The following is a 22,224-nucleotide window of genomic DNA, read 5'->3' as shown; positions in this document are numbered from 1 at the left end:
TTTCCAGACTTAAAGGCCAACAGCTTTATATATGTTGCCTGCCTTCTTTCTTCCAATAATTGTGTGATTTTGTTTATTATATTTGGAGTGATGAATTTGGCATCCCTCCAATGCAAGTAATGGGTACTAACAATTGTCTGAAGGTTGAATCGTGACAGGCAGTGGTTGTCAAGCAGCTTTATCAGTCAGAGCAAATCGGTCTTTGAAATGGACCAGCTCTTGCCACACCAACTTTTGGAGTTTCCTCTGCAAGGCATTTTGGGAAGAAAACCTCTGAGGTTGGCATGGCAAGAGTTGGTACATCCCAAGGACTCTTTGCCTAATGACTTGCATTGACTGATGAAGCTCCTTTGATGAGCAGTGAAACATCTCAAGCTAACAAAAAATGCCCAGTTGTTCAACCTTCGGACACTGGATGACTGTGAGTCTTCAATGGTACTACCAATTAGAAAATGAATACAGGTTACTTTTAAACTTGGCTAATATTCTGCACAAATTCAGAAAATGGGTAAATTTGGTAGCCAGGCTAAATATGTCACCCAGGCATTCCAATCAGCAGTTTGCTGTTTTGCAGAATATCTGGTAGGCACAAGGAACCAGGAACAGGAGTTGAGTACAAAGCCCTAAAAGTTTATTACATGCAACCTATACACAAGAAGCGGATCTACTAACAATCAATCAAAATTGGTGCTAGATAAGGGTCAATGGAATTCAGGGTGGGGAGGCTGAACGTGGGTCTTTTGTGGGAGCATAGTAACTCCTAACTAATTGTGCATTTATTCCACCCTCCAGCTCAGACTGTTCCCCTCCTGCATCATCTAGGCCAAAGTATGTAAATATAATGTAAATATATGTTTCTTTTCATTCGAGCCATCTTTTCCTTTCCTCCAATGGGGTGCTGGTGGCTTTCATAGTTGATTCTGTGTTATCCTGTTTCACACGTTCCATTTTCAAAAGGAGCATTATTTTTATGGCCAGTATTGGGAGCTACATTTAAATGTCTGCTCTCGAGTGTAATCAAGACTCAATTACCAAAAATAATTGTACTGTCTGAAACCAAACAATACAGTCACTGGGCATAAGCAATAACAGATGAGACCATTAAGAACTTAATGAGTGTAATAGTCAAATATCTTCTGAATCTCATTGGCATTTCACCTGTAGAATCCATTGCTAATAGAGGAGTTACTTCAAAGAAAGATAGTTTTTCTCCCTTAAATAATTTACCTTTAAATGATAGAATCAAGTTTGCTTTGTAGGAGGAGAACTTTGTTGGGTCTATGGGGGCAAATAAAAAAATCACGGGGAGGCTGGTAGCCCCTTTTCCAGCTAACTAATTTCATTAAATGGCTTAAAGCTTTCTTGAGCTGCAACTCATTTGATCAGATGTATAAAGTGGCTAAATTGATGTAGAATTTAAAGAGGGAGGAAGGAAGGGAGGAAATGACAAGAAGAAAGGTTGTTTATACAGATACAGGATGTACATGAGACAGATCATAAGTACCTTATCAATTAACAATTGAGATGTGTTCAAAACCCATTACATTTATTGAGACCTTCTGAGATTGCCTAAAACCTTTTGATGTGAATCGAGCATTCTGTTGCTCATCGTTTTTTATTTCTTATTTTATATCACAGAGTGAGGTACAGGGGTCATCTTAACACTGAAAAGTTTAGAAGTTTGATGTAGAAATAAATAAATAAAAATTCAGGGTGGCCTCCTATCCGTTAAATTTTGGGCATATTCAACTTGTATTTGGAATGAGTAGAAAGCAGAAATGTTGAAGAAGCTTACACAACATGAGTCTACACCACCTCTTGTCTTAATTTGGTTGATGTTAGTTTACTAAAAAGACCACCATTTGCTAGCTTTTCATAATAAAATGTCAATGGTTTTGCTCACATAACATTCTAAGCCAAAGCTTAAAGGAACAACGTGATAGTTTAACACTACACATGAAGCCCACCGTAGACACTTCATGTGGCAGTGCCTTCAGAGATACCAGAGTTTACATCCCAGATCAGCTTGGTTCCTAAGCCAAAGCCAAACCAAGATCATTATGGCTGGAGTTTACATGTGATTCCAGTTCTTGGGTCAACCATCGTAAATACCTGTGGAGAGACCAGGTGACAGTTGCAGAGCAGATAATTTTTCCATCACAAGGAAGCCTCAGTCAGATCATGACGTTTCTTACCAGGATGATTGAGCTGCATAGTACTCCTGCTCCACTGTGACAGCCCTACAATAGCCACCATCTTGGCCCCCAGGCTGGATCGCCGCTTCTTAGTGGAGGAGAGACTGGCTGAATCTGGATGGCCACCATTACTCTTCTCTATGTTGTACATTTCTCCACTGATGCTGGAGCTGCGGACCACATTCCTGGCTGCAGAGTTGCTCGTCTCCCCATTCAGCATGACCACCTGGGGGGACCTCACTGGCTGCAGACCATCTGGGTGAAGCTGCAAGAGAAGACCAGGAGACATGAAGCAGGAGAAGTTGGTTCCTCTGTTAACAACAGAGGCAGGCACACTGCTTTGGTCTGTAAAATAATGGGATCAGTACATTCTCTATACTTTACCCTGACCTGATACCAAATCAACATGGGTCCAGCTAATTTCCTAAAGCTACACTTGCACAACCATACCCAAAAAGAGAGGAATGGAGACTGAATGAAAATTGCCCAGAACTATTAGATCCAGCAATGCTTTCTTGAGGAAGGCAGTCCATCACCACCTTTGGAGTACTGTAGAAAGAATCATTGCATCTCTCAGGCATGAATTTACCACCATGGATGTGCCATATATCATACCTGGGAGGCCTTAATCAACCAGGTGGGTTGTGGGTTTAATAAGCAGGTAGACAGAGTGACAGTTGTGAAGATCCTGTCCACTTCTGTAAGATTCTTTCCAGGCAACAGGAAAAGACCAACTCAACACAACCTGCCCAGTCAGAGCCTAACTTAGAAGAGATCCAGGCAACTTTATCCAGCAGAAGACCAGACTATTCCTCATGGAAGCTTTGTAGATGTGTTGGGAGAGGAGGAAGCAAGGGAAACTTCCCATCTTTTTATTATTACAACTACAACCCAGTAATGTGTGACTAATGCCACATTTTCCAGGGATTTTCCATGGTTGAGGGAGGATCTGCACCTTGGTCTATCCGCTCCTGGTTCAACACCTGTACCACCACATCACAATGGTCTTTCACCACAATAAAATGGTACACAATGGAAGATATATTTAATATGTTTATAATACAATTATTCTCCCCCCAAAGTTGAGTATGTCTGGCAGGAAGATATCTGTTGCTTTCTGTTGTTCCAAAAGGATAAAATGAACAAGAAATTGCCTGAATTTTAGAAAAGGTCAAAATGCCCATTACTGAAGATACATCCTGGAGGCTTTTGCTGGTGAATTTTGTTTGTTTCTTTTTTGTTTCATTAAAAATAATTATGATTTATAAATGCCAACCCTCTCTGCTTGTTAAAGTTCATGCTATTTGTACTATTGGATGACTAGTACCAACTACCAGATACAGTGAAAGCCAATCCATGCCCTGCTGGAGAGCTAAACTATATTTAATGTTCAATTTAATGTTCTCTAGGATACAAGAATAGAAATAGTAACTATTCTTCACTCCTTCAGGAAGAAGTGATTGAAATGCAAAGATTATCAGAATGAATTCAGGGGGACCTACATTTTAACAGCTCAGGGGGTGACAAAATACCTTCCTGGAAGTTGTAATCTGCAGTCCAGAATCAGTTCCTCTAATCCCAGAAGGCTTGTTATCAGGAAAGACTGGTGATTCTTCCAAGTAGATTTCTTTATTGTTCCACGGGGTGTTTAGATCTGGCCTGCAGGGCCACCCTGGAAACAGTGGAAGACCAGCCCATGGTGCCTCCGCCAGAAAAAAATGGAGCTTGGAAGGGCTGTACATGGCACTCACGAGATCTGTTTTCACTGACAGAGGGTTGCAGGAGGCTGTCATGGCTGAAAACGGAGCTTGGGATACGGTTTTCGCTGGCAGAGCATTTGGGTCATCCCAAGTGCCCCTGTCATGAGGGACATCGAGCTGGCCATGCCCGCTGGCCATTCCCCACCCCAGCCTCCCTGAGGTCAACCCTGATGTGGCCCCGCAATGAAATCGAGTTTGACACCCGTGAGCTGGAGTACCAATGGTTTGGCACCAGACTCCATTCATGTAGCACACTCACTTCAGACAAAATAAAATATGACTAAAACCAGCCAAATGATGATCATGTTTTTTCAAACCAAAGACACCAGATAATATATCTTTCTAGGACTAGGGAAAAATGCATCAAAACCTTAGAGAACTGCTGTTAGTGTGAAAGAGCTTTCTGCACCTGTTCAAAATTGCTTTTCTGTGTTTCTAGGCATGTCTGGACAATAAAAAGTATATAGGGGTTTTTTTTTTGGTTTTGTTTTGGGGGGGGGGGGGGGGGGGGGGGGGGGGGGGGGGGGGGGGGGGGGGGGTTGGTTTTTTTTTTTTTTTTTTTTTTTTTGGGGGGGGGGGGGGGGGGGGGCCGGTTGTTTTTTTTTTTTTTTTTTTTTTTTTTTTTTTTTTTTTTCTTTTTTCCTTCTTTTTTTTTTTTTTTTTTTTTTTCTTTTTTTTTTTTTTTTTGGTTTTTTTTTCCTTTTATAGGATTAAAACCATGGCTCACATGAATGTCTTTCATATGGCATCTAGACGGACTTGACCCCTTCTTATCAATGCAATGGCAACTGCAGCCACAAAACAAACTTCTAGCTGCACTGTATAGATGAGAATCTCTTGTTTTCATAGCTGACCCAATGACTGTATTTTAAAAATGTAGTCCTCTTATATGGGGGAAATAGCTGTGGTGGTGGTACTTCCAAAGGCTCACTGATGTGGTAGAATGTAGACTGGATTCCCAAGAGGGAGGGGCTGCATTCCAGAGGACCAGGAAACAGCAAATTTTGATTAGTTTGGTCAGGAGAAAGAAGGCTCCTCCCTAATGGTTCCCAGAGTATATCTATAGTGATTACAAGAATGGCTTTGGTGAGGAAAATAAAAGAAACAGTTCAGAAGTTCTTCTTTGTGTCTTTTTCAATACTTGGGGCCTGACAGCTGGTAACCCCTGAAGCTTTAGCTAAAAAAGACTTATTTTGTTTTTTTTTAATTTAGGTACTGGCTATCTCATTCTCTGAGTGGCCCTACTTTTTTTTGTCCCACTGGTTGGTGTTTCTGTGGCTTTGGATAATGAATCCTGCTAGCAGGAGTAATACATTCATTCATTTTGCTAGAAGCTTTGAACTTCAAATATTATGCAAAATTAGATAGGCAGCCTGAAACTGAAAACAGGGCTAACATATCCAGATGACTCAATTACCAAGATAACAAACAGTAACATTGCCATAAATACATTTGGTGCAACTTTGCTGGAGCCAGAGCTAAAAATGCTCCTATTTCTTTATATTCTTCTGTCACACTTTTGGTGCTGATTACATTTTCTCTAAGAAACATCTCCCCGAAAAGCATTTAATGTAAGTATTTATCTTCTCCAATCTGGTCCATATATTCCTTCATTGGGTTACTGATGCTTTACTGATACCTCCATTCTCTAGTGCAGACTTTCTCAATCTTGACAACTTGAAGATATGTGCACTTCAACTTCCAGAAGTCCACACATCTTCAAGTTACCAAAGTTGAGAAACATTGCTAGAACAACAATTCGCAGTTAAATTCTGAGACTTGTACCCCAACACAACTAGAGATCACATGCAGAGGTCTCCAACCTTGGCAACTTTAAGACTAGTGGACTTCAACTCCCAGAATTCTCCAGCCAGCTGGCTGGAGAATTCTGGGAATTGAAGTCCACAAGTCTTAAAGTTGCCAAGGTTGGAGACCTCTGACAGAGGACAAAATCTATTCAAGAAATATATACTGATTGATTCACATGATACACTTAAATCAGGTCAGTTGTATGTCTGTTAGCTGCATTCTCACATTACCCTCAACCCAGCTAAAATTAACCTGCATTTCTTTTTAATGTTATTCTTTAGTATGTTATGTGAATCCAGGTTCACAATTCAACTTGTACAGACTGGTTGAATAAGGAGCTGCATGTTCGGTAAACCCAGACCTTGATTGAGAAAACATCACAAAAGCAGTTCATTTTTTGACAAGATATGTGTATGTAATCAAAGGCGACTGAAGGGAAGAAAACTCAAAACATCATATTCCCTGCATTATTCACTTCTTAATCATAAAGCCAAAGCTTCTTTCTTTCAAAACAACACCAGCATCATGCTACAAGCATTCTCCCAAGATGCCTCAATATTATTAAAATGTTTCCTGGAAAATGGTAAAACAGAGAGTATTACAACATTTCTATTTACAGTGCAAAATTGGCATTCTGTAGATGTTCTATGACACTTCCAGAACAATTTTCATGAAATCTTATAACCAGTGTTTCTTAATCTCAGCAACTTTCAACTGGGTGAATTTCAGCTCCCAGAATTCCCCAGTCAGCTGTTGAGATTTTTAAAAAAGATACATATTTCTTGGAAGTCTATGGAGAAACTCAGTCATCTAGGACGTGGTTGTCCCAAAGGTGCTTTTCCAAAGGGCAAGTGGACTTTCTTTGTTTTTCCGTGAAGATGTTTCGCTTCTCATTCAAGAAGCTTCTTTAGTTCTTAGATGAGAAGTGAAACATCTTTAAGGAAAAACAAAGTCCAGTTGCCTTTTAAAAAAGCACTGTTGGGAAGATTTACCCTTTAACTTAATGCAACAACTTTTTTGTACCCTTTTTCAATGATCAAGTGATAATTATTTAGATATATTTTTAAGGCCAAGAATAAAAACAAATACATCATTACAAAAGCACACCACTTTTTCAAATATTTGTACTTGCATGGAGAACAGGAATGTTAAAGCATCCCTACATCTTCCTTTGCTCCCTGGATTTTACCTTCTCTGCTTGGTAACTTGGCAGAGTGTAGATACTACAAATTGCATCTGGGGACCATGAAGAGGCTTGTCCCCTTCCTCCCCCACCTGCAGATTCCAAAATCAGAGCCTTTCTTGGACCATTTCTCCTTATGGGTCAGCCTAGCTCCCTGGTCTCTCAGAACAGACCTCTGATTCGGGGTGCTGCCAGAAAAGGTGTGAAGTGCCCAGCTGGATTACTTACTAGCTTTGGTTGTTTTTTCCCCCTTGCTATGAATAATTCAGCCTTCCAGGGTAATGGACGCCTCCTTCTTCCTGAGGAAACTAAATTATTCATTCCCAGCCACTTTGCAACAACAGAGGGAGAAGGTATTGGCAACACCTGGGAAAATGTTTCCAGGAACACCACTGATATAAAAGAGGAAGTAGGAGAGACAAAAAGAGAGATGGAGGAAAGAAGAGAGGCGAAATAAATAATAAAATCACCATTCTTGACTACCGAGCAGCAAACGGCACGCCTTCCACCAGCAGGTCGAACTAGAACCGGACAGCAGCATTCAGCAACTTTTCTTTCTCTTCCCTAGCAACGCCTGTGGTTTCTCTTTTCGGGAACGGATGTTATTTTGATTTCCAAAAGTAGCAGCTGGGGAAATCAGTTCATTTCGCCAAGCCAAGCCAAAGTGTCCAAGTCAGAGATGGGTCAATTGAGAGCCATCAGTAGAAACCAGACCACTGCCGTTCCCTGCCCAGCCAAAGTCCCAGGATAGCCATTCTGAACCACAAGTGTTGGAAGAGGCCCCTTCCATTTCTAAAGAGAGAAGACCATTTTTCACAGGTGGGACCTTTTTACGTGCATCACGCGAGAAATGCATTTGTTCCACAATCGACTTCTCTGTTGTTTCCCCATCTTTTTTTTTTAGAAAAAAGCATTTTGTTTTGTTTTTTGAAATAATAATAATAATAAATTATAATCAATTATAATCATTTTTTTAATTTTATCAAAATAGAATATTCCTATTACCTACTTTGCCACCAATACAGGTAGTCCTCAATTTACAACAACAATTGAGCCCAACATTTATGTTATAGAGGGAGATCTTTGTTAAGTGAGTTTGCTACTTTTTATGACTTTTCTTGCCACATTTGTGAAGTGAATGACTGCAGTCCTTAAGTCAGTGACACGGTTGTTAAGTGAATCCAGGTTCCCCATTGACTTTGCTTGTCAGAAGGTCGCAAAAGGGGATCCCAAAGACACCGCAACCATCATAAATGTGAGTCAGTTGTTAAAACATCTGAATGTAAATCACTTGACCCTGGGGATGCTGTAATGGTCCTAAGTGTGGAAAAACAATCATAAGTCACTTGTTTCAGTGCTGTTGTAACTAAATGAGCTGTTGTAAGTCAAGGACTACCTGTATAGTATCTAAAACGGGGGTCTTCAAACTTGGCAACTTTAAGACTTGTGGACTTCAACTCCCAGAATTCCTCCTCCAGTCATGTTAGCTCAGGAATTCTGGGAGTTGAAGTCCACAAGTCTTAAAGTTGCCAAGTTTGAAGAACCTTGATCTAAAAGATAGGTTAATAATTTGCGAATAGATTTAGTAGTTTAAAATTTTTGAGAGGGCCTGTTTCATAAGAGGTGGGAATTAATGTAATAATATATTAATCAACATTCAACTAGGGGAGATAATACGTGTATACTGTATGGGTTGGCCTTTTTTTGATGTACCTTTTTCTTTTTTTAATGTTTTGATTGTTTTGTTTTTTGTTTTTCTTATTTTTTGTTTCTTTTTGGATTTTTGGAGAGAGAGTTTTGCATTTGTATTTTAACTTTGTCTTGAATAAAATAAAATATATATTAAAAAAAAGAAAAAAGCACTGAGACACAACTCAAAAAGAACTTGCAAGCCATCCAATGCTCATCCTCTCCTTGACAAAAAAAAAAATTGGCTGTTGTTTTGCTTTTCTCATCTTAGTCCTTGACCTACATCCACAACTGAGCACGATTTCTTGCAACAGTTGTTAAGTGTCCCTTTTTACAACCATTCTTGCCACAGTGGTTATGTGAATCACTGCAATTGTTAAGTTAGTAACCCGGTTGTTAAATAGATCTGACTTGTCCATTGTCTTTGCTTATCAGAAGGTTGCAAAATATGACCCTGGGACACAGCAACGGTCATAAATACGAGTCAGTTGCCAAGCGTCTGAATTTTGATCATGTGACCATGGGGATGCCGCAACAGTCATTAAGTGTGGAAAAATGGCCATAAGTCACTTTTTTCAGTGCTATTGTAACTTTGGACAGTCACTGAATGAACTGTTGTAAGTTGAGGACTACCTGTATATGGTCTAGGGCAGGGATCCCCAACATTTTCGACGCCGCGGCCCGGTTCCGGCATCAGCTGGGTGCCGCGGCCCGGTACCGGCGTCAACTGGGCGCTGCCATCTTTTTATGACGAAAAGGCGCTTCCGGTGACGTCACCGGAAGCGCTGTTTCGTCAAAAGATGGCGGTGCCAGCGCTTCCAGTGAGCTTTTGGGTAGAAATGGCTTTCTACCCGAAAAGCTCACGAGTAGCTGCGCCGCCATCTTTTATGACGAAAAGCGCCCGCTTGAGCTTTCTACCCGGAAAAGCTCACTGGAAGCACTTTTTACCAAAAAGATGGCGGCGCCCAGCAACCAGCGGCCCGGTAAGGCTTGTTCCGCGGCCCGGTACCGGTCCGCGGACCGGCGGTTGGGGACCCCTGGTCTAGGGTTCAACTATTCAGAAGTGTCATGGGAAATACTTGACTAATACTTAATTTGAGAATCAGGCATTGGGCGTTGGGCTAGAAGTCCGGGAATAGTCCCACCTTACACATGAAGCCAGCTGGGTGACTTTGGACTCTCTGAGCCTTAAGAAGAAAGCAAAACAAAGCCACTTTTGAAAATGTTGTTGCCAGAAAATCTGCAGGGATAGCCTAGGTGGTTGCTGAGAGTGGTCACTAAAGGAATTGTTGTAAGTCAAGGACTACCAGTACTGTATTAGGCCCAGGTCTTCCATAGACCAAAAAGAAAGTAGCACTGAAGTAATGCAACATGATGCTAATATTATTCCCTTCATGTAGAAAGCAAGCTTTAAACATGCAGTGTTTTTTTTAATACAGAAAAACTTTGTGAGGTTGTAGTTGGAATTTGCAGTTGGAAGTGATAGAATAGAGAAACAGATTCACCATCCAAATTTATTGTACAGAAACCCTGAGAGCTTCAGGCCCTTTACATCTGGAGGCTGGTGACGTTCAATAGAAACCTTGAAGATCATCCTGTACTAACTGAAGGGAACTGGCAAAATGCCTGCAATAAGGGGAGGCGGATCATATTGATACCTTTCGTGCATTTCCTTATTCTCCCCTGGGACCTCTGGTTGCTATTGTCATTTCCGAGGGGCAGATTTTGCTGTTTCACTGGGGAAAAAATTGGAGGCAACTATGGCTATTGTAATCTAACAAGAATAGGAATGGGAATAGGGTAGAGTAGAATAGGAATGGAATGGAATGGAATGGAATGGAATGGAATGGAATAGAATAGAATAGAATAGAATAGAATAGAATAGAATAGAATAGAATAGAATAGAATAGAATAGAATAGAATAGAATAGCTTTACTGGCCAGGTGTGATTAGACACACAAGGAATTTGTCCCAAGAGATTCCGATTGCAAAGAAGCTGCCCAGACTTACTGTATGACAAGATGGACAGCTAATAAATTTTACAAATACATCAATAAATATGATGCGAGAAAATCCCCTGCTCCCATTTGTTTTACTTGGGTACAAAACAGCTAGCTTCTCTTTGCAGCCCTGCTCCAATGAGATTCCAGAAAGAAAGCCAACCAGTCTATCAGTAATCCAGATAACTTCTTCATTTATTTTTCTATGTGGTGTCAACGCAATCTCAACTGTGCTTATTTTCACAGCATGGTAAGAAACACTAACCTGAACATGTTTTACTAAACAGACCTTTTTTTGTGTCTGTGTGTGTTGCATAATTAAAATTTTTAAAAAGACACTTTTAAACAAGAATATACAAACTAATATAAAGTAAGGAAAGAAGAAAAAGAGCAAAGAAAAGCAGAGTGCAAAAGAAAAAGAAGATATAAAAAAGTGGTTTCTTATATTTTTCATAGCAATTATAAGTACACATATTTAACCTCTCTAAATTTATATTAATCTTGTTTCTATAATTATTCTTTCTCTAATCTATCCTATCCAATCAACTGCAGCAAAATTAGTCAGTTTCACTGACCATTCCTCCATAATGGGTAGTGTCAAATCTTTCCATCTCTGGAATCTCTTCCCAATAATCCTATATTGAAATAAACTTTACCTTTTTCTTTTCTTTCTTTTCTTTTCTGTCTATACATCCTACAATTGAAAAAGTTCTGGTTCTAAACTGTGAATGAAGGGGTAAATATCCTCCTCATGAGCTGCTGAATGTAGCAGCAGCAGTTCAGTTGAGGGCATGAATTGTTCCCATCTATTTTACATGAACTTACATGAATCTTTCCAGTAGATGTGTGTTTCTCAACCTTGGCAACTTGAAGACATGTAGATTTCAACGCCGAGAATTCTCCAGCCAGCTTGCTGGGAGTTGAAGGCCATGCATCTTCAAGTTGCCAAGGCTGAATAACAGAATAACAGAGCTGGAAGGGACCCTGGAGGTCTTCTAGTCCAACCCCCTGGTCAAATAGGAGATCTTATACCATTCCAGACAAATGGCTATCCAATCTCTTCTTGAAAACGTCCAGTGATGGAACACTTACAAATCCCTGAATGTTGGTCATGTGACCATGGGAATGCTGCAAAAGTCATTAAATGTGTAAACCGGTTGTAAGTCACTTTTTTTTAGTGCCATTCTAACTTTGAACAATCACTAAACAAATGGTTGTAAGTCAAGGACTACCTGTATTTGTATTTTATCCTATTATAAATTTTAATAAGATCTTTTTTTAAAAAGCCAGAAATGATTTCCAGTTAGAAATAAATTCTGCATCAGGTCACTTTAAGCAGCAGTTCAAATTATGCTTTGCAAAAATGTTTTTTGAAAGTTGACCAAGGCTGCCCCCAGCATTGGGGCCACAGGATCTTTCCCCTCCCCCACTATTTGAGGCAAATCCATTTTATCTGATTGGCATCCCTTATCTGAGATACAGAATTAATATTTTCTTCAATTGGGACATAAAGTTAGAATGTTCTTTGTCACTTGTCTGCATTGGCTCCACGTTCTGGGCTAACAATCTTTTTTTTTTTTCTTTTTCCTAAAAGAGTTAGGAAAACCTATGTGGAAATGCCATCATCACCAATGCCACCCCAGCCTCAATTAAGCTGGCAAATCAGCCATTCTCCAGGAAATCTGGACCAACAGGCCTCTCCTGCCAGCCTTTTAAACAAAAGACTTCATTGCATTTCCAGCAGCAAAATAGATTAGTGGGCACTGTTTCTTTTCTCTGAAAAACCACAAGGCAGGGGTTTCTTTCCCCACACCAATGGCAAATGTCAAAGCAATACTTAGCACAGTGGTACAAATTAAACAGTAACACAGATAATAAGGCCCTTCACTTTTCAGCTGGCTCTCTGTTGAAAGAAGTATGTTGGTTTTCATTTAAACGTAAATGGCAGATTTTTGGCATCCATCTCATCCTCTGGGCCGTTTTGCCATTTAGCAAAGCTGGTTTAAAGGCACAGACAAATAGGAAGGTGTGAAAGAGGCTTCCTCAGCCTGAACTACCCAATTAGTAAATTTCAGTTCTCAGCTACTACAACTAGCATGGCATGATGGGAGCTGTAGTCCACACATTTGTCAGCAGTCAAACTCAACAAGGCTGTTGTTAAATCGTGAAGCTTTGCTGGCTGAGGAATTCTGGGAGTTGAAGTCCACAAGTCTTAAAGTTGCCAAGGTTGGACACCCCTGGTCTAGAAGATCAGGGGTGTCAAACTCAAGGCCTGTGGGCCAGTGGTGGGGTTCAATGTTTTTTACTACCAGTTCTGTGGGTGTGGCTTGATGGGCGTGGCAGGGGAAGGATACTGTAAAATCTCCAGTCAGAGGTGGTATTTGCCAGTTCTCCGAACTACTCAAAATTTGCACTACCGGTTCTCCAGAACTGGTCAGAACCTGCCGAATACCATCTCTGCTGTGGGCCAGATTTGGCCTGCAGGGTGCTTAGATCACCCTGGAAACAGCGAAGAATTGGCCTGCGGTGCCTCTGCCAGTGAAAATGGAGCTCGGAAGGGCCATGCATGCCCCCCTTCCACCACACCATATTTTGACCCTGATGGCCTCCTGCAGCCCTTTGCCAATGAAAACGGAGCTTGGGAGGGCCATGCACTGCCCCACCCAGGCCACCACAGGTGCCCCCAACATGAGTGATATCGAGCTGGCCACACCCACCTGGCCATGCCCTCCTGAGGTCAAACACAACCCTGATGCAGCCCTCAATGAAACGGAGTTTGACACCCTTGGTCTGGATTAGCCTCCCATGCTAAAATATCAACAATGGAGAAGGACTGAGTACAGGTAACATGTTAAACCAAAACAGCAACCCCCTAGAGCAGGGAGCCAAGGAATGTTGTGGGTCCCGTGCCCTAAGGAGATACACCTGATGGGACCCAGAAGAAGGGCCTTCTCCGTGGTGGCTCCCTATCTCTGGAACATCATCCCCCCAGAGATTAGACTGGCCCCCACTCTAACACTCTTTTGGAAGACCCTGAAGACGTGGCTCTGTCAGTGGGCCTGGAGAATCCAGAGTGGGATGGAGCCCATTAAATGGTTAGTACGAATGTGTGTTGTCGCCAGGGTGAGGGGTGGAAGGTTATCATTTTATTATTTTTCTTGTTATTATTATTTATTTCTTTTATATGGTGTTTTCATATCTTTGTAAGCCGCCTTGAGTCACCATGTGCAAGTAGGAGGCAATATCAATTTTCTATAAGAAAATAAAGAAACAAATGGAAGAAATTAATTCCACGCATACCGAAGACAAAAGGAGAAGGGAGGGGATGAGATGGTTAGATAGTGTCACTGAAGCAATGAACATGAATTTGGGCAGACTCCAGGAGACAGTGCAGAACAAGGGGGCCTGGCGTGCTATATCTATCGGGTTGTGAAGATTCAGACACGACTTAGTGATGGAACAACAAAGTCCAAATATATTTTCATGATGTGGCAGCAATCCATGGATGACTTCCTCCATTCATAATCAGCTTTCCCTACAGCAGAAGCCTATAATGTAAGTGGGACAGAGTGAATGAATTACTGGCTCAAGATCACCCATGGAACTCTGTGGTCAAGTGAGAATTTGAACCTAAATTTCCTATATCCAAGCTCAACAACTTAACATGACATGCACCCTCTACCTATAGTCACCCCTTATATCAGTGTTGCTCAACCTTGGAGACTGTCTGGACTTCAACTCCCAGAATTCCCCAGCCAGTACTGCCTTATACAGCGTTCCGTACATAAGCATCAACTGATTTTGCAGCGCTTGCCCCTGCGGTAGCTGCAGAGACAGAGGTAGATATTTTAGTTTAGAAAAAAGCACTGAGAATTCTCTGTTAGCAAGCCCTTTATCCCATCTCAGAGGGATAGTGTCTGAAGTTCCTTAGGAGGAAAAAAAGCTCTTGGGTGGATTTGAAAAGCCCAAACCTTGTAGCAGCTTTTATACACAAAGGGGATTTAAGCTATGAATCATTTCAAGGAGTTAGCACCAATCTTGAAAACATAAGTACGGTCAGATCTAGTTAGCATTTGAACAGGGGACTATCAGAAAATCCCTGGGTTGTAGGCAATCCTGGAAAGTTAAAGAATATATCCAGAAAGCAGCAATAGAGATATTTTCCTTCTATATCAGGAGCATCTAAAGTTGGCAACTTTAAGACTTGTGGATTTCAACTCCCAGAATTGCCCAGCCGGCCAAGCATTCCCCAAGGTGGCTGGGGAATTCTGGAAATCGAAGTCCACAAATCTTAAAAGTTTTCATGGTTGGACACCTCTGCTCCACACTGTTTTCAAGAGAACCACAGGGATGTGTGAGCAATAATCCAGGAGAAAAGTAGATTCCACACCCCATGTTTTTAAAGGGAAATGGGCTTGACATATCATACAACTTTAGATGTGAACTTCAGTTTCAAATGCTTAAAGATATTGCTCACACCAAGGTGCAAGAATTTTTGTACTGTGCAGCAGTATTCAACAAAATAACGTTAGAACAATGTTTTTAGAGCAGTGTTTCTCAACCTTGGCCAGTTGAAGCTATATGAACTTCAACTCCCAGACTTACCTGCCTGCTTAATTATGAATAAAATTATTATTTAATTGTGAATTAAATTTAATTATGAGCTAAATTATTAATAATATTAAATCATGAATGCAGTCAAAATATAGGTCAGAAATTGGGAATATGCATCAACTAGGTTGCAGTGGGTGTTTATCAAAGAAAGAATCCATCCATTGGTGAAAGATCCGTGCTGTGTTTCTCAACCTTGGCCACTTGAAGATGTATGATTGTCAATTCCCAGTATTTTGTGATCTGGGAGCTGAAGTCCACACATGTTCACATGATTGAGAAACATTGCTCCAGGTAGAAGGCAAGAGTTGGGAAATTCAGCATGGTCTCAGTTCTTCGTCTGTTTCTTTCTCCAAGTAGTATTGTCTGTCCATTTCTATGGTGCAACACTAAGCCTTTTCCTATTTGTTCCTCACTAGATCTGTTTGATGACAATCCCCATCAGCCCTGGGCAGGATGGCTGAAGCTGGAATGTGATGGGAGGGGAGCAACACTACACCTCTGGGGTGCATCATCTTGCTAGCAGCTAAGAGTTTATTTTAGGAATGGAAGAGGTGATGGACTCACAACTGGGTTCACAAATGGCTAACCAACTAATTTCATCCTATCTACAGAATAACAGAGTTGAGATTATCCCCCATTGATTAACCTCCCCTATGGGCTCCTAGAAAGATTGAGGATCAAAATGCCAGATATTGTTTCTGAAACCCTTTTTAAACCACCATTCAGAAAACAAGTGAATGATATTTAGACCTTCCTCTGGAAAGAACAGCAGTATATTATTAGTATTACATCCTTTGCAATGATGAAGAAAAAGTGGACGATGAGGATATTAATCCTGCCTTTACGTTGGTGGGAGTCACTTGTATATTCTTCTAAAAAAGAGAGAGAGAAAAGTGGGGTGCAGAGAAATTTCCCTCCCTTCTCCTTGTGATAGCAACATGCAGCACACAAACAACAATGCTCTAGCAACTGGAATGCAATGCTCTGGCAGGAAATGCAAGGCTTTAGCAACAAGAAACAACTTTATTGATCCTTGTGTGATAAACCTGTTACGTTTCCCTATTCCTGTCAGTCCAGGAAGGTTCCTGGCAAAGATTACAACCCAGGGCCTGGGTCCTTTGCCTCTCCCTCCCCTCCCTCATTCACCCAACCCTGGAGAAGATCAACCCCTGCTATGAGAGAAGAAAGATTCTCCTTACCAAGAGTCACGCAGCTGAGGAGGCATGGAATCGGCTCACCCACTAGCCCTCCGCCACCAACACACCTCCCCTGCTGAAGCAGGCAGGCAGCGCTTTGCCCCACGCCCAGGACTGGGACTCAGGTCTTCAACCCTGATGAATCTAGTCCATCTGTAACAACCAAGCTTTCTTCTGGATGGAGAGAGCAGGGGGAGAACAGGGAGAGAAAGCAGGCAGCGAGGGTGGGGGAAGTGGATGACATGGGAGACGGTCTTTGCTTAAGCATTGTCATGGTTACTTCCCTGACCCAGTTCTTCTCACACCCAAAAGCAGAGAGATGGAGAGGGGGCACAGAACTGGGGGGAAATAAGATAAGACAGGGAGAATATAATGGGCACAGGAGAAGCAGCATCCAGGAGCAAGCAAACAAAGCCTTCTTCCCATCGTGTCTAGTGGTCCTTCTACATTGAGGGGGAAGGAATATACAGCCACCTTGCACAGCCTAGTATCCTCCAAATGTCTTTAGTGCACCACTGGAGGGAATAACAAGAGGTCCGGTCCGGTCAACTAATTTGGAGGGCAATTCCAGGAAATTGGCACAAGTAGGACCTTATCTGAAAGATCAGCTTAGTCTGGCTTCCAGTACTAGAAACAATTTCTTGATTAAATTACAGCAATAATAATGTAATCATGGAAGTTTGGGCCTCAAGAGGGGAAGCCTCCACACTCCACACACCCCCAAATCCACAATCAGGGGAGATTTTGATTAGGACGAATGAAAGAAGAATAAAAGAGCCTCCAGAATTCTTGACCCTGCAAGATGATAACCAAAAGCCAGAGGTGGGGAAGAATCAAGAAGCCCACACATCAGGCCAGATGTTTCAAACATGAAGGGGCATATTTCAAGCCAGCTTCCAAATAGAGCATTAAGTACCAATAGAAGAGAATATTTGTAGCTTGAACTGTGGAGTCCTTGGTGCTCCCTAATCTTGGTTGTTTTCTTGTGGATATTTCATTACCCAACTAGGTAATATCATCAGTGCTCTAGTTATCAAGGTAAATGATGATGTTATCTAGTTGGGTAATAAAGCCTTAGCAAGGAAACAACCAAGAGAGCACCAAGGAATCTAGAATACTATTGGTTGTATCTAGAATTTGGGATAAAGAAAATGCCTGTGGAAAGTCTGTTCTCTTCTAGAAGGAAGGGAAATCTTGGCTCCTGAATCTCTGGAGAGATGTCACCATGTCAGCCACGGCTGGGCCAAATTGCTTTGATTCATAAATGTGCATCTTTTCACCATGACCACACTAAGCAGATTTCTTGGGTATGACCCAAGAATGACAGGTCCAATGCCAGAGACAGAGTTTTTGGGCTGACATAATCCCTCAGTAGCTCAAGCACACTTTGTTCCTTGGAGATGAAAAACCAGGGCCATCTCACCCTTCTTCTGTGCCTTGTCCATTTTGAATGCACCATTTGCTGCCAGTTTTGATCACACATTTTGTCTTTCCTTAAATTTAAGCTTAAAGCCTTCAAAGGGAAGTTTTCTGAGACATTGGGTGCATGAGATTCTGCATTATTTCTCTGTGTTAACGAAATCAGCAACCTGAAACAAAATACCAGTGATCTTCCACTGTATCTGCACTCAGAGTACAATGTTTTAATCAATGCACAAAATGGCTGATTTCCCACATTGCTAAGACTTTTGGTTCTTTTAGCAATGATTTACTGAACCCACTAAAGTTTCTTGGCTTACATAAAGCATTAAGATCTAAACTGTAGTTTACAAAGCTGAGTTCATACAAAGCACTAAAAAGGAAAAAAAGAGATTAGCAAAACATTGGAATCTTTTGAGCTTATTCAGTAAACTGGAAAGATGTTGCCTTCATTCCTACTATGTCCTGAACTGACCCATTTTTCTCAGTTTGCATAATAAACTAACCAAACAGGTTGGTTCCAGGCAACATATTAAGCCACGAGGAAACTTTCTGTGTGTAGTTCTGTTGTGTAAATGCAGCCATTTAATTTGTAACCGGTTTGGCAAACAGAGCCAGCCAGCTGCCTGAAAACAACCTAAAAAGCCCCCCGAATCAAAAATCGGCGAGACAACTAGATGTGAACTTCGTTGGACAAACAAGACCTGGTAATTAAACACTCCAGGCTCTGGATTATGTTTGGAGGCAAGACTTTTTATTGATCCCTTTTGAAAACTCTGTCCTCCATCTCTTGATAGCAGATTCAAATCCTCCACTAGCCAATTTAAAACTATGAAGGACCAACCAGTTCCACTGGACCAAAGAAATTAGCACTGATGATGTTACTTAGTTTGGGTAATGTAATGTCTGCCAAGAAAACAACCAAGCTCTAGAGAGCACCAAGGACCCTTCAAGACAGCAGTCTCTTTACATTGTTGGATTGGCTCTCACAGATATTGTCATTGTTCTATGATTTTCTCACAATTATTCTCCATGGGTTCCTGGGAACTAGCTGTGAATGTACAACTTCATTATTTGGTTATAGACTGTGACAAACTAGACTAGATGAAGATCCAGTTCCTGAAGTTCCATCCAGACTAACTGGAGAGACTGTCATCCAGAATATTCCTTTCACCAGTGTTTCTCAACCTTGGCAACTTTAGGATATGTGGACTTCAATTTCTAGAATTTCTCAGCCACGAATCCTAGAGGTTGAACTCCACACATCTTAAACTCTCCAAGGTTGAAAAACACTGCTCTAGCCTAAAGACATATAGATACCCACAAGCATAGCAGAAAAAATGATTGACGAGACTCATGCAAATCAAGTTCTACTAGGCTTAATATAGATCTCCATCGTTTCCTGCAGAGGACTTGTCAAATTAAATTGAGCACTGTATGACATTTGGCTAAGCTGCTAAGGGTTGCAGATTTCTACTCCAGCACTAACTACCAGTTTTGGGTTTAAAATAGAGGCAGGGGGAAGATGGCTTTATCAAGCTGTAGGTTTATTGGTTTGAAGTACATGTAACTGGCAAAGACATCTCTGCTATCTGTAGGCCCACCAAGATGAAGGACACTTTTACATTGCCTCTATTCCTTATCTGCTTTCTGCAGAGCCTTAAAATGGATCAGTTTCAGGGGTATTCAGTGACTGATTAGTATTCTTGTTTGAGTGCATTGTATTGGGCTGTCATTTTCAATTGGATTGATGAAAATCACTGGTATTTAACATTTGACAGGCTGAAATCTTGGAACCTGGCTGGTGTACATTTGTATATAAATAACAAACTTATAATCAGCTCTAGATCTGTCTGATCTTGCAATACTGACTGTGTTCAGGAGTTGATTACTGGGTTAGAAGTAATGCATCTCGACTGTCAGCAAAGGTCTTATTTTTCTGTGCTTGCTACAGTTCTGCAGAGTTTGTGAATGGTCTTCTTATCATTTGCAACAATTTTTCCTTATCCCACCACGCAGATCTTGTTGCATGGCATCTTTTTAACAAAATAGAGGAATGGGGGCTTTTCAGCTTAGCAGCTCCCCTTCATAGCAACAACATCACATGAAGAAAAACATGGATGAGATGGGTGCCATTAACTGTCTTTTCTCTCATTTTTTGTAGACTTGTATTATTCAGGGCCAGTAACAGCATGGGGTTAAGCTCAGATAGATTGTTTTTCTGTGGTTTTTGATATTCTCAGTATTCTCAGAAAAAAAGATAATAAGATCTATTGCAAACAAAGATTATGGAAAATGTCCCTCTATAACACAGCAACTCTGACTGTGCTGTGGAAACTTGAAAAGTCAGATTCCTGCAATGCGTTATATGCTTAGGTCCACCCTTGAAGACTGCTTAGAAATCTCATTTAGCTCAACATTCAAATATTAATTTCCACACTGGAACTACTTGCTTGAATATGGTTTCCCATCCTTGGGGCAAATACTGTATATTCCTAAAGTAACTGTGAGCTACCCTGTGTTCGAAAGGGTTATGTTGCAATTGGCATCTACACAAGTTGTGCAACGTGTTTATGAAATTGTCACATCTTCTTCTTGTGAAGGAAAGGTCTCACCCACCCACCCACCCATGCCCACGCTTGCCACCAAGGCAGCACACTTTATCAACGATATAATTGCTTCCATGGCTCTTTCTCTTCCTCCAGAAATGAAATTGTTCCCACCAGAAGGAAGCCAGAAATGAAAGTAAAAAAAGAGAAAGAGAAAGGAAGAGAAAGGTAAAGGAAGAATATACTGTATTTCAGCAGCTACGAACATCTCTGCCAGTAGTTTCCTTAATCCCAGGAGCAGAAAAGGCTGAGACTTCTATGATATGGCTGATTAACTTTCCTAATCCAATTAACAACAGAAACAGCAGCCAGGAGCAATGTCTGCGGAGTGCACATGGTCAAAGAGATACATGAAAGAAGATGGGAAAATTTGGACAAGGGAACCAGAATAGACACTGCAATTGACCAGCTCTCACTGAACTGCCATCCACTCGAACTCTGCAGCACCGGATGCCCAATCACAGCGAAGCACGCAAATGAGAGAGGTTTTGAAAGCAGGGGAGGCATGCCCCCAAATTTGAAGGCCGTGGGAGGGGAAAGAAGGCGGGAGGAACAGGCAGCCAGCGACTTGCTTGAGTATCACCTGTACATCAGCTGATTCCTCCCCTAATTCAGATGATGGCACTTTCAGATGAGGCTGCATTTCATACTGTTGCAATAATATTTGGGGCATAGAAAAGCGGAAGGGAGGTAGTATCACCCGCTGGCTCTAGTGCTCAAATGGCATTCAGCTACACTGGAAACATGCTACGGGGCTTGGCCACAATCCTGCACCTGCACTTCATGAATCAGATGGCTAAAGACCAATAGAGGAGAAGGTTGATCCAAGAAGTTGTCTCCCTTTGAGCACAAATTCATCGAATTGGCTGGTTTTATTACTGGAATTGGAAGGGTCTATCAGGAATCCAGTGCAAAGTGCAGCTTGACCAATGAAACCAGGGGTCTCCAACCTTGGCAACTTTAAGCCTGGAGGACTTTAACTCCCAGAAGCTTTGCTGGCTGGGGAATGCTAGGAGTTGAAGTCCTCCAAGCTTAAAGTTGCCAAGGTTGGAGACCCCTGAATTAAACCAAGAGGTGGGAACTTCCAGATAACTGAATTATCTTTACATTGCCTTTGTGTGTGGTCATGTTGATCTGACCATGTTAGATCATCAAACCATCTGATGTTCTCTACTGTCTCAAAGGGAAAATTTTTTACAAGGTGTAAAGAGGTGGTGGAAAACTCCAGGTTTTTACATTTATGGATCTATTTATAGCTTCCGGATATGACATCGCTGAGATGAATTTGGTTCCCTTGGAAGATTGAGAGAGTTGGTTCTTGTTAGATCTTGGATCATATAGAAACTCTTAAGAAGTTGACTTTAAAAAACATCTCCTCAAACGACAGTGACAAGCCAATTTTATAACAGTCTAGAAAATTATATGAGTGATGTCTCCCAGAATCAAATTTGATCTGAGGCATCTTTTATCCGTTCATATGTTAGAAGCTCAAAACAGACAAGGCAGTGTCCTCCTAGCCACCTCACCTTTCCCTCTCTCTTTTTCTATCCAGAAAAAGTGAAATTTAATTTTTTTCTCTTTAGCTCAAGAATAAGATGGCCAATGTTCTGGAGAAAATAAAATGGATGAGGGGGAGACAAAATCAGTAGGCTGATGAGGGTTAAGCTTGTAGCAATAAAGCCAGGGCTGTGAACATTGGACTTTGAGAAAGAACAATAAATTAGATGCCTTTGAATTATGAATTAGACAA

General features: G+C 41.3%; 1 protein-coding gene across 3 annotated transcripts in view; it reads right to left on the bottom strand.

Annotated features, from left to right (window-relative positions):
- RIMS3 (regulating synaptic membrane exocytosis 3) overlaps positions 1-22,224 on the bottom strand; it is a 65,278-nt gene that overhangs the window by 28,401 nt on the left and 14,653 nt on the right. For 2 of the 3 annotated variants that reach the window (XM_087970521.1, XM_087970520.1), the window contains exon 2: positions 2,196-2,460. In XM_087970521.1, the coding sequence (XP_087826647.1) occupies positions 2,196-2,460 (265 nt within the window). Of the gene's footprint in view, positions 1-2,195; positions 2,461-16,449; positions 16,666-22,224 lie in introns of those variants that run through there. The other variant, XM_026673680.2, reaches the window with a different exon arrangement.

The sequence above is a fragment of the Notechis scutatus genome, chromosome 8 (assembly GCF_049901735.1).
Source record: "Notechis scutatus isolate UNSWTSFEM ecotype Mainland chromosome 8, rNotScu1.2, whole genome shotgun sequence".
NCBI classification, from domain to species: Eukaryota; Metazoa; Chordata; class Lepidosauria; order Squamata; family Elapidae; genus Notechis; species Notechis scutatus.
This window is presented reverse-complemented; position numbering and strand designations above follow the sequence as displayed.